This window comes from Ilyonectria robusta, assembly GCF_021365365.1.
Source record: "Ilyonectria robusta strain PMI_751 chromosome Unknown BGZ61scaffold_13, whole genome shotgun sequence".
Lineage (NCBI taxonomy): Eukaryota > Fungi > Ascomycota > Sordariomycetes > Hypocreales > Nectriaceae > Ilyonectria > Ilyonectria robusta.
Genome location: NW_025764447.1, coordinates 738,950 through 751,079, shown reverse-complemented (window position 1 = coordinate 751,079; position 12,130 = coordinate 738,950). Strand labels below are relative to the sequence as shown.

At 50.7% G+C, this 12,130-nt stretch overlaps 4 protein-coding genes across 4 annotated transcripts; 3 read left to right on the top strand and 1 right to left on the bottom strand.

Annotated features, from left to right (window-relative positions):
• Positions 1-81: 81 nt before the first annotated feature.
• On the top strand, positions 82-4,763 carry BGZ61DRAFT_507156 (CHAT domain-containing protein; the record flags this gene model as incomplete). The annotated part of the gene is made up of 7 exons (XM_046251896.1): positions 82-482; positions 612-1,007; positions 1,047-1,451; positions 1,485-2,714; positions 2,750-3,719; positions 3,816-3,920; positions 4,677-4,763. Exons 1-7 carry the CDS (start codon positions 151-153, stop codon positions 4,761-4,763), a joined length of 3,525 nt encoding a protein of 1,174 aa, XP_046102829.1. The 5' UTR covers positions 82-150.
• A 100-nt stretch (positions 4,764-4,863) lies between these two features.
• Positions 4,864-6,161, top strand: BGZ61DRAFT_355737 (C6 finger domain-containing protein; the record flags this gene model as incomplete). Its single annotated transcript, XM_046240734.1, has 2 exons — positions 4,864-4,983; positions 5,070-6,161. The coding sequence occupies 2 exons, from the start codon at positions 4,864-4,866 to the stop codon at positions 6,159-6,161; spliced, it is 1,212 nt and encodes a 403-aa protein (XP_046102828.1).
• A 206-nt stretch (positions 6,162-6,367) lies between these two features.
• BGZ61DRAFT_507154 (cytochrome P450) lies at positions 6,368-8,254 on the bottom strand (the record flags this gene model as incomplete). The annotated part of the gene is made up of 6 exons (XM_046251895.1): positions 6,368-6,725; positions 6,792-6,977; positions 7,205-7,583; positions 7,675-7,772; positions 7,841-7,975; positions 8,009-8,254. 6 exons carry the CDS (start codon positions 8,252-8,254, stop codon positions 6,504-6,506), a joined length of 1,266 nt encoding a protein of 421 aa, XP_046102827.1. The 3' UTR covers positions 6,368-6,503.
• A 1,642-nt stretch (positions 8,255-9,896) lies between these two features.
• BGZ61DRAFT_355547 (putative flavin-containing polyamine oxidase) lies at positions 9,897-11,549 on the top strand (the record flags this gene model as incomplete). Its single annotated transcript, XM_046240712.1, has 2 exons — positions 9,897-11,167; positions 11,225-11,549. 2 exons carry the CDS (start codon positions 9,897-9,899, stop codon positions 11,547-11,549), a joined length of 1,596 nt encoding a protein of 531 aa, XP_046102826.1.
• Between the last annotated feature and the right edge of the window lie 581 nt (positions 11,550-12,130).

Genomic DNA, 12,130 nt, shown 5'->3' with positions numbered 1-12,130 from the left:
TCAAAAGGGAGACTCTCCATACGCTGCGCCACATAATAACTCTCTGGCACCCAGGCGAGCACGTTCGGATCTAAATACGTTCCTCAGTAACCCGAAGAAGACGGTGTCCCACCAGGCAAATCGCAGCCGCCAGCCATCCCGACCATCAAGATGGCGCGACCCAAATTTGAGTCAAAGCTCACTGCCTTTCTTCACGACATACCCGAAGCCATACTGCGTTCTGTTGCGGAAGGGCAAGAATGCCCTGAAAATGACGAACAGACCGAAATGCGTATCTGTGCCCTCTACCTCATCTTCGAGAAGTCAGCCTCGAAACAACACTTGGAGCGAGCCATCCATTGGACTGAGGGATGGATTGCGGCATCATTTTTGCATCATCCGGACCGCGACAGGCGATTCGACATTCTAGGCATGCTTTTGGCCCGGATGTGCCAGTGTGAGCACTTGGAAGAAGTCGTCTCTCCTGCGCCATTAGGGCAGCTGTGAGTTACACCTTCTCCATCCCGGTGCAATCGTAAGGGTGCTTCTAGCACACAATCACTGAGGATGTGGCTGGAAGCCCAATATTATGGTACAGAAATAGCAAATTGCTAACTTGGCAATACCTTTAGGATGGATCATGAATCGCCGTCTGATGACATGGGCTTTCGCAGAAAGCTTTTCATAGATCGAGTAGCCAAGCTGTTGTTTGATTACATGCAGTACAACCACATTGAGGACTATGACAAGGCCATTGGAATCGTGGCACAGCTAGTGCATGAGAACAATCGCTACAACGAGCCTGAACTGTGGAACGACCTTGTGGTGATGTTCCAGAGGCAATTTCATCGAACGGGCGTAATGGAGGGTATAGCTCGTGCCATCGACGCTCCGACCCAAGCAGTGGATGTCACACGTCAGTGCGACCCGAATCTCGATGGCTACCTAAACATTCTCGGCCAAAAATTCGGCAAACGATTCGAGACGACGGGCGCAGTGGAGGATCTAGATCGAGCCGTCGATGCTACGTATACAGCGATGTTATCCACACCTCAGGGCGATGCCAGGTTGATAAATTACTTGAATAACCTGGGAGCATGGCTTGCGATCCGTTTTGACGAGACGGGTGCAATGGAGGACTTGAATTGCACAATCAATCTTGCGAGCAGCACGGTGGACTTGATACCTCAAGATCATCCCCAACGCGCAAAATGCTTAAACACCCTCCATTGCAGTCTTAATAGACGATACAATAGAACAGTCTCAAAAGAAGACCTGGATCGTGCAGTTGATGCTGCTTCCAAAGCGGTGGATGCGGCATCCGATGATACCACAGGTTTTGCTCACTTCTCGGACAACCTTAGCGTCGCTTTAGCGCTACGATCCCAAAGGATGGGAGTCATGGAAGACCTGGATCATGCCATCGTCGCTTCAACTGGAGCGGTGCGCGCAACACCCGAGGACGATCCCCAGTTAGCCATCCGTTTGTACAACCTCTCCGACAGGCTCAAGGATCGATTCAAGAGTACAGGCGTAATGGAGGACCTAGATCGTGCCGTCGATGCTACGAAGGAATCGGTAGCTATCACGCCTCCAGATAATACTTACCTCCCTACGTTCCTCAGCAACTACGGAGATACGCTAGGCCTACGATTCGAAAGGACAGGTGCATTAGACGATCTACAGGATGCTATCGAAAACATGACCAACGCTGCAAATGCCTCACCTCAGGGTGGTTACATTCCCGGTAGCTATTTAAATGCCCTAGGACTCTTGCTTGGCAAGCAGTTCGAGAAGACGGGTGCCCAAGACGATATCGATCATGCAATCAAAGTCATAACCAAAGCGGTAGACATGACACCCCCTGACCACCCCGACCGCGCTATCTACATGAATAATCTCGGAAATCAGTTTGGTAGGCGATTCGAAAAGACGGGCTCCATGGAGGATTTGGATCGTGGTGTTGAGAATGTCGGTTGGGCAGTGGGCACAATACCTGATGATCATCCTAGTTGCCCTTCTTTGTTCAACAACCTCGGGAACTGGCTCGGCAAGCGATTCGAGAGAGCGAATGCAGAGATCGATTTGGATCAGCAGCTTATTGCGTATACTGCGGCATTGTATTGCAAAGCTACTCCTCCGTCCATTTGGATCCGGTCTGCTGGGTCTGCTGCCAATGTGATTGCGCTGGACGAACTGTGGGAGAGTGCCAGTTTGCTGCTGGAAAAGGCCGTGAACCTTCTTCCGAAAATGAGCCCACGATATAAGACACACACGGACCAGCAAGATTTACTCGCTCGGCTGTATGCCATGGCCTCGATGGCCGCTGCCACGGCTCTCAGCGCAAACAAAGGACCGTACAATGCCTTGCGGCTTCTTGAATCAGGCCGTGGTTTGATTCCAGGTTTCCTCATGGATATACGCAACGACGTCTCGGATCTTGAGCAGGCGTACCCTGACCTGGCAAAAAGATTTGTCTCGCTCCGGGATGAACTCGACCGGCCCGTGGACGATGGCCCTCGTACCACCTCGTCAGCGATTGAATCGTTAAACTGGGAACTACGACGAGAGCGATATTACGCAGTGGATCAGGAATTGAATGAGCTTATTGAAACGATCCGCACAAAGCCCGATTTCCAATCCTTTCTGCAGTCGCCCACCGAGGCGGAGCTGATAGCAGCGGCGAGTCCAGATCCCATCATTGTCGTCAACATGAGCTTCTACCGATGCGACGCGTTCATCATCGACCGCACCGGAATTCAGGTGGTAGAGCTGCCTTGTCACAAAAGAAAGCCGAGGAATGGGCTGCCAATGTTTTGTCGGCGTCTGATGATCTGACGCCTCTGCTGGAATGGCTCTGGCACGCTATCTGCCGCCCCTGTTTGAACGCTCTTCAATTGACGTCCGCAGTGTCAGATGACAATTGGCCTCACGTCTGGTGGATTCCCACCGGCGTACTTAGTCAGATGCCGCTTCATGCAGCTGGGTACCACGGCCAGGGGTCGACAGAGACAGTCCTGGATAGGACCATGTCATCGTACGCGGTGTCCATCAAGTCATTGCTTCATGGACGTCGACAAGATGAAAACTTAATGGGAAAGTCCCCGATACCGTCTGCCCTTCTGGTTGCCATGCAAGAAACACCATGGAGTAGACCACTCCCGTACGCTGGCGATGAAGTGGATATGTTGAGAAACCTGTGTCCTCCGATCGGGCTAGATCCAATCACGCCACGTCCATTGAAAGGCGACGTTCTTGAGCGCCTACAAAGGTGGACAGTGTTTCATTTCGCAGGTAACGCACTGTCAAACCCAAGGGAACCTTCACGGAGCTTCTTACTCCTCAGGGACTGGGAGCTCAACCCGCTGACTGTGCAAAATCTCTGCCAGAGCCAAATGCAAGAGAACCGCCCTTCCTTTGCGTATCTCTCTGCCTGCTCGACAGTGTCAAACAAAAACCTGAGACTCTCTGGCGAAGGAATCCATCTAGTCAGTGCGTTCCAGCTGATGGGTTTTCGACATGTTGTTGGGACACTTTGGAATGTATCGGATGAGCACCGTGTTGAAGTAGCGAGGGTGTTTTACGAAACGCTATTTGACGAGTGCATTACCGGTATGACTGTTTGTCGAGCACTCCATCGAACTCTCCGGACGCTACGTGATGGGTACACAAGGAATCCCGAGCAATTGGGTTCGGAGGCGCAGCGGCAAGGACCTGTGAGCACGCACTGGATCCCCTACGTTCACTTTGGCGCTTAGTTGAATCTTCTGGCTACGTAATGTGACAGGCGATTAGAGACACTTGGGCTAGCTGGTTGCTAGCAGGGCTGTCTCTAGGGTGGTCCGGACAAGGTTAAAAGGGACGGCCGGAGCCGTATGGAGGGAGGGACATCAGTTTTTAATTCTTCAAAGATTCTTCCTGAGAGTCAAAGAGACCGGAAGGTCTCAAGAGGACTAGAAAGTCTCTTAATTTGCTGCCTTTAATTTTGAGAGATTTATTTGAGCCTATTTTGTTCGTCACTTCAGTTCTTGACTTCTTGTCCGACCTCTGTCTCCCACCTCCCCTGAATATCGGGCTGCCGCGGGTACCATTAATGCCTTGCTAACAGACTTTCCTGCGACGGACCTGATATTCTATCTCATTAGATACTTCCCTATGAGGAAGTATAAGCCTCAGACCTATCCGACCCTATATGCATACTCTGGTGCAGCTTTTGGCTGACCAGCTAAGACGCCTGTGTGTGTATCTCCCCTAGGGTAAGTCAATGAGTTGGGTGTTGTTCCTGTCCATTTCTGCCGTTAAAGTAAGACCCAAATTTAAAACGAACTCCAGTCACTTTCTATCTCTTGATAAATAATGGCTCCAACGACGGCCACAATCTCATCTATCATGCGCTCCTAGATCTAACTTTCGACTTCCTTGACTTTGACTCACTCTCTGTAAACCTCGACCTATATTCCCATATTTGCTCAAGATCATTGTTGGTAAATACCTCGACATCGGCGATTCTTTCTTCAGGTCCTGAACGATCAAGCTGACACACCACAAACTCAAGCCGGTCGAGCAACAAGTTCAACATACAGTGGCTTATCATTCTCGAGTCAAATATAGTCGCAGCGGTCGCGTGGCCCAAGGACTAGGGAATATTAAGTTATTGGATGGATTAAGTTAGTCAGTCCGATGTCGATCTTGGGAAGAACTGGGGATCCACCCGTAAGGTTCGCTCATCAAAGGCCGACAACGCTCGGATAAGACGGCACCAACTTGATAGCCACCCTCCCTAATTGCATAATTCAGCGCCATGGAATCCTCCCCCGTGCTGACCAGATTCAACTTTCAGGTCAACATATCCCGTAACAAGAAGAAATGGCCAGCTACGAGTCCATGGATGGAATAGACCACGACGGCCATGAGCCAACTGAACCAGAGCGAAAGCGGCCAGCCAAACTGTTCCATAAAAAGTCAAGGAACGGGTGCCAACAATGCAGAGCCCGCCGCGTCAAGGTAAGCCCCGCAGAATCAGCCCTATGGCCCAGCCTGAGACGGCGCACTGGGTGTGACGAGAACCAAACAGCTCACGATCTATGCAGTGTAATGAAGCAAAGCCCATCTGCGGTGGTTGCCAACGACTTGAATTGACCTGCGTTTATGACCGCCAACGACTAGGCAACAATGCGGCGACGAGTTCATCGGCCAGAACAGAAACCATGGGCGATCCTCCCGAATCCCGAGACCGGCGCAAACTTGAACTACAACTCTTCTATCACTATACAACTGAAACGGGCCCATCACTTGCCGTCGACAAAGCATCGTACGACTTATGGGTAGCTCCTCTTCCCCGCTTAGCACTGCAGTCCGATGCTTTGCTGTACTCAATGTTCTCCCTGGCGGCTCTTCACTCGGCAAGTCAAGACGAGGCGAAGAAAGATCACCACATGAGCATCTGCCACACGTACCTTGACATGACTGTGCGGGAACACGCAAAAGAGGTGTCGCAGCTCAGCAAGGAAAATGTGGACGCACTGTGCCTCACATCGAGCATGCTCCGTATATACTACTTCCTCACACTTCAAGAACGCTCTTTGCAACCATATCGACCACCAACAGAGTGGATGAGAGCTACTGGAAGCAGTTCCGCGATATTTCGCCAGGCCTGGCCCATGGTTAAAGACAATCCCGATTCAATTGCCTTCCAGATGATCACGTACACCCCTGTCATTAGAGACGTGGAAGCTAGGACGGGAGAAGAAAATCGCCGAGGCTTGCTGCATTTGCTGCGGCGCCAGGAAAGCCACGAGTTAGCTGAGAGTTGGGACGCGGAAGTGCAGGAAGCGTACGAGTCGACTCTGAGCTATATTGGTGGCATCTGGATCGCAATGAACGACCACGAGCCACCGGCGGGAGTTGCCAGAAGACTCGTCATTTTCCCGATGCTAGTCAACAAGCGTTTTATCGACCTGGTTGAAGAGCAGAGGCCGCGAGCGTTGGCGATTTTAGCACATTACTTTGCACTTCTCGCGATGCTGCGCTGTTTTTGGTGGGTGGGAGATGTCGGGCAACGTGAGGTTCACGCAATCGCGGAGGTTATGCCTGTGGAATGGCAGGGCGCGATGAGTTGGCCTCTAGAGATTTTGGAACAGCAAATTGTGTTTACTGGAGAGGAAGTGACAAGAACGAAATAATGCTTTAGCAATCGGCTTGCAGACGGCATGGAATGCGGGCATATCTTGGCTTCTCGACTCGTCCATGGGGCAAAATGAGCGACATGTTTTCCCGACGGCCGCGCTCGGCCGAGTCTCCGACCATCCGCAAGAGTGTACACAGTCATCGGCAGCAACAGGAATTTAGATAGAAACAACAGATCATCAATTCCTCACTTGAAGGGGCAGAATAACTTAATCTTGAGTCGTAGCTACACTCCTCAATCACGATGAAGAATGAGGAGCTTCAGTAGATATGTCTAATGCATGAGAATAATGCCCATCCCAGTCCCACAAACTTAGCTGCAAAACTCCAACATGCATTCAAGCTTCGGCTGGTGCAACTGGCATGTCAAAAGAAACCGATTGAGCACTCTCAAATGTAACATGCGTCTCTCCGTCATATGCTTGGAGACCCGAAGCACCAGCCACAGCCGTTTCACCCAACATATCCCGAATGGCCTCGCTCCTCGGCTCAAGCCTGACTCGGAACGGGAGCGGACTGCTAACCTGGGACACGCCATAGGCTTCAGAGTCTGACCGTGTCTCTTGGCCTTAACTCATTTTTAGCAAATTTTTGATGGGATCCTGTAGACTTTGCACGGAACTAACCTTGTCGTCCAACCCAGGTCGGATGTTGAAGGCCCAGAGGAAGTTGACAGTAATGATGTACATGCTCTGGTGCACCAACGGCTCGCCGCTACACACTCGTCGGCCACAGCCAAATGTGTGGTGGCCTCTTTTATTGGGGTATGGTGGCTTATCGAAGTCGTCAAGGAAGCGATCCGGCCAGAATCGCTATGGCTGCGGATACTGCCATGGGTTTCGTGAGATTGCGTACAAATTCCCAATCACCGAAATGCCCTTGAGAATGAGATACTGCTGATAGACATCATCCACGATGGGTGCGTGAGGCGGGCCACCAAGAGGGAATGCGGGACGCCATCTCAGCGTTTCTGTCAGAATAACCATCAGCATGGAAGTTCACTATGATGCGCCTATGTCGGGGATTGATCTGGGCCAACCACGGCGTCGGTTTCCTTCTGCGCCCTCTTTTTAGTGTCCGGGTGCAGAACCATGGCTAAAATGAAGCTCAGGATGGTACTAGTGGTTGTATCAACGCCGCCTCCGATAAAGTTGCCGGTCAGGTTGGCAATCTCGATCTTGGTAAGGCCCTGCTCTTTTTTCTCGCGCAGAAGCCGCTTGGTAAAGTTGTCTTGGGTGCTCTCCTGCGCCTCAACGCACAGAGCATATAAGTACTTATTGGACGTGACAGCAAGGCCCCTGACAATGCTGGGCAGAGGGTTGAGCCACGACGGAAGATACATCAGTTCTGGGATAGCTTCGGTGTATGTTTTTCCAGGGAACCCGAGATTAGCGCTTCCAAAAAAACTCTCGTGCAACCTTCAGGACTGCATCATAGCCCTTGGTTCGTCGACCCCAGGCAACAATCGAGGCAAGAGAGATGGTGAGCCGCAGCAGGTTATCGGCCAACATCTCAGGATTACGCATACAATCGTACGGGAGGATTTTGGCTTCCCATTTTTGCACGGGGCGGTAGGTCTGGACAACCTGAGCGTTGGCGGCAGCATGCTACAATGCGTTCGCGACATTAGCAATGACCTTTCCGTTGGACAAGTCTAGAAGAAGAATTGACCAACCGTCAAGCGACGATACACTTTCCACTGCTCTCCGTACGGAAGGCCTGCCTGGTTTAACTTGTGCAGGCCAAAAATCTTGCCAGAAACATTTTTGATGGCTCTGGAGGAATAGAGGTTGGCCCGCTTGTCGCACAGCTCAGACATGGACTACGAGTCGTTGCAGATAACAGTTGGCTTGCGACCCTCCCAAACGGTGATGATCGGACTGTTGTAGGTATGAGACCAGTTCTCAAATTGCATCCAGTGCCTAATAGGAACGATTTGGAAGATATTGCCAAACACCGGAAACGGAAAGGGTCCGGGAGGCATGCGACGCCTCAGGTAGAGGACTTTGATGTAGCCGTACACAACGTAAAGCACGCCATAGACGATAGCAATTACGGCCGCCAGTAGGGGCAATGCAGACAATTCCATTATTGTGGTTAAGAGGTGCTCGGAGCACAAACTGAGGCAGGACAGCTCTCAGAGAATATGTGAGATTTCTCGTTGGCAGAAACTACCTCACCAAAGCGGTATTTAAGTGGAGAATAAAGAGATGGTTGCACAATTTTTGCAATAAATGATTCTTGAAACTCTGACGTTTGAGACTTGTGGAAATCCAAGCCGTATTTTATATAGATTGGAGGGTTGAGTCGAGCTCTAGGATAGCCGTATCAACCGGCCGAAGCTCCCAAATGGATGCAACCTTTCCCCGGATTATCCTCTCGCAGTGCAAGGGAAGCTCAAAACTTGCGGCACCTGATCAAGGCCGGCCAATCGGATTGCATTCAGATAAACAGGTGAACATCTCAACCCGGCCGGTATTCGCATACCGAAGGCCGATGCCTCCGCTTCGACCTTGTTGGCTTTAGGGTAGGCCCCGCATCTTGGCTCATCCCAACGATTCCGGATGGGAGCACCGCAGGGATATCTATTTAGCATGGCCTCTAAGCAATGCAATCCATCCGCAAGAGGGACTCGGAAGTTTGATTATGTGTCTCGTCATGAGAGCAATGAAAATCACGATTCGCTCTTTACCATGGAGGAGCCAGGTTAGGGGGCACCACCGAAAATAAGGGCAACCAGTCTTGTGACAATTAGCACAAAGAGAGGGAAAGGAAAGGGAAGAAAGCTAAGAGCCATTTTCCTGCAGTTTATTTACAATAAATGATAGCTAGTTTGAATGGCTGGCTGTGTAATATTTGTCATCGCATTTCACACATCATGACGAATCGTTCGGCTCTCGCGGATAGCTAGCTCATGTGGGCCCGAGTTCATTCCACAGCTCTGTCACGGAGTTTTTGATCGTAAGCTTATATGCTTATCGTATCGATTGATTACTCAGTAGTAATGATAATATCTAACTTAATTGACACGAGTCCTGCCGGGACCGTCGGCGGCCGAGCGGTGGTGCTCGAGGTAGGCGGGGTATCTGGGATAAGTTCGTGCCCCTGCTCCTGGAATCCTTCGTCGTATACTTACGGAGTAACCAGAGAGATAAAATGACACAGCGATAAGTTACTACACAGGCCGATAAGAGCTCTGGCCCAACTGCCGTCCCCACCCGTGGAACTTATTAACCTCACCGGAGCCTATGCCTATTGTGGTTGCAAAAGTGCTAGCGCGTCCATTCCCTGAGCCATGACGCTCATGTCGTATATAAATTGATGCCTCGTGCCCAGACCGTTAGCTGCGAGCCCATTCTACCTTCCGGAAGCAGTTGAGTTTCTTCCCGCCGTCGACCTAAATCCTCATCGGCGCGGGGATCCCGTCGAGATGACCCCAGTGTTTCGAATTGATCCTGGAAATTGGCTGGGATCTCCCCAGGACATCCTGCCGCCACCTTCCGGCGTAGGGGGGGGAATGTACCTTAAGATGCAGATTGCAAGATAGCATCTGAGTTGGGAAGCGTTGAAATCGTCGTGAGATTGTTGGTTGGCTACTTGTGCTTGATGGGTATATAAACCGGCATGTCGCCCTCGTACTAGACCAATTGACTCCCGGATACTCCCTAAGGCGCCCTTTGACCCTTTACTCCTCATACTCTTCTATTTATTCCCTGCTAGCATCAGCAAACATGAAGCTCTCATCAAAACCTCTCGTCGTTGGGGCCTGTAGCGTCCTGCTTACCACGTCGGATGCGGCAGCCCTCCCACGCAGCGCAAGTGGAAAAACATGCCGCAAGACCAAAGTGGCCGTCCTTGGAGCCGGTGTGGCTGGCATTACTGCAGCCCAAGCCCTTTCAAATTCATCCATCTCCGACTTCATCATTGTGGAGCGCAATGACTACGTTGGGGGCCGTGTAAAACACACCTCATTCGGCTCAAAACCCGACGGCTCGCCCTATCTGGTCGAGCTCGGTGCCAACTGGATCCAGGGTCTCGGGTCGCCCGGCGGTCCCGAAAACCCCATCTGGACGCTGGGGAAGAAGTATGGCATTAAGAACACATATTCTAACTACGATTCGATCTCAACATTTGACGAAAACGGCTACAACGACTATACCGATATCTTGGACGACTTTTCTACAAAGTACGATGTCGCAGCCGAGATTGCCGGGAATGCTCTTCTAGAAAACCTCCAAGATACCAGTATGCGCGCTGGTCTCTCCGCAGCAGACTGGAAGCCCAAGAAGAACATGCTGGCCCAAGCAGTGGAGTGGTGGAATTGGGACTGGGAGACGTCATACCCTCCTCAGCAGTCTGGATTCCAGTTCGGAATTACTGGCTACAACCTCACTTTCTACCAGTTCAGTGACGAAAACAATTTTGTCACCGATCAGCGTGGTTTCAACCGTTTCGTGATCGGGGAGGCCAATCAATACCTCAAGAAGAATGACCGCCGTCTTCTGTTGAACACAACAGTGAAGTCGATCGCATATACGGACGAGGGTGTGACGGTTCACATGGATGATGACGAGTGCATCAAGGCTGAGTATGCCATTTGCACTTTTTCAGTCGGTGTGCTTCAAAATGAGGCCGTTAAGTTTAGTCCTGCTCTGCCTGGCTGGAAAACCGATGCTATCGAGCAGTTCCAGATGGGCACCTACACCAAAATCTTCATGCAGTTCAATGAAACCTTCTGGGGAACTGACAAGCAGTACTTCCTGTACGCCGACCCAACTACTCGCGGCTATTACCCCGTGTGGCAATCGCTGGATACCAAGGGTTTCATTGAGGGTTCGCACATCATCTTCGCTACTGTGGTTGACTCAGAAGCCCATCGCATTGAGCAACAGTCGGACGAAGAGACCAAGGCCGAAATGATGAAAGTCCTCAAGTCCATGTTCCCCGACAAGGATATCCCTGAGCCGACTGCATTTATGTATCCCAGATGGAGTGAAGAAGAGTGAGTGATGATTTTCTTCCATTTGATGTTTCTTGACACTTCTAACACATTCTATAGGATGTCCTTCGGCTCATACTCTAACTGGCCTGTTGGTATGACGCTCGAGAAGCACCAAAATCTCCGGGCCAATGTCGACCGGCTGTGGTTTGCCGGCGAGGCAAACTCGGCCCAATATTACGGCTTCTTGCACGGTGCCTGGTTTGAGGGACGGGAAGTTGGCCTCCGTATCGCCGGCCTCCTTGGAGCCAACTTGCGTGGCAACGTCCCCACGGGAGAGATGAGGAGATACGAGGTCTTGCACGGAACTTCGGAGTATGGTGAATATGATTCTGTTAATGGGTGGGCTGCGAGTAGCTTTTTAACCTGGGGTGTTGAAGGGTAAGGAAGTTGACGCAGCTTCTTGGGCAACGCCCATGTTAAATTTAATTTAGCATAAAGCTATTACCTTGCAGACTATATAAATCACCTGCTAGTTATATAATCGAGATGGATTCCCCAAAACAACAGTTATTCAAAGTTTGGGCTCTGTGTTCTTACTGACAATGAATTATATCTATCAGAATCTGAGAAAATAAAAGCCTAATATTAGATAGATGAGCTACAAGCTCTTAGAAACATTTCGGTCAATATCACGAGATCTGGCGTGTTAAAAGCCGCTAGGTGAAGGGGTTCGTCCATACCGAAATAGCTAGAGAAAGGCCCCTTGATAGAACCGAGTACGAGTGCGAGAGCGAGCTTTGTTATTAATTGCCTTGACTGATATTCACAGTATCTTGCATCGAAGGAAGCATCAAGCTATCCTTATTGGACTGGGTGGATCTGGATCTTGTCAGACGGAAGATATGGACCACAATAACGCTACCGGTAAGAGGAGTGATCATTCCCTTTTGCCGTAGCGGTTATTGCGACAGATCTGACGCCACGTTTCCCCGCAAGTGGCAATGGGACAAACCTTGAAATCGA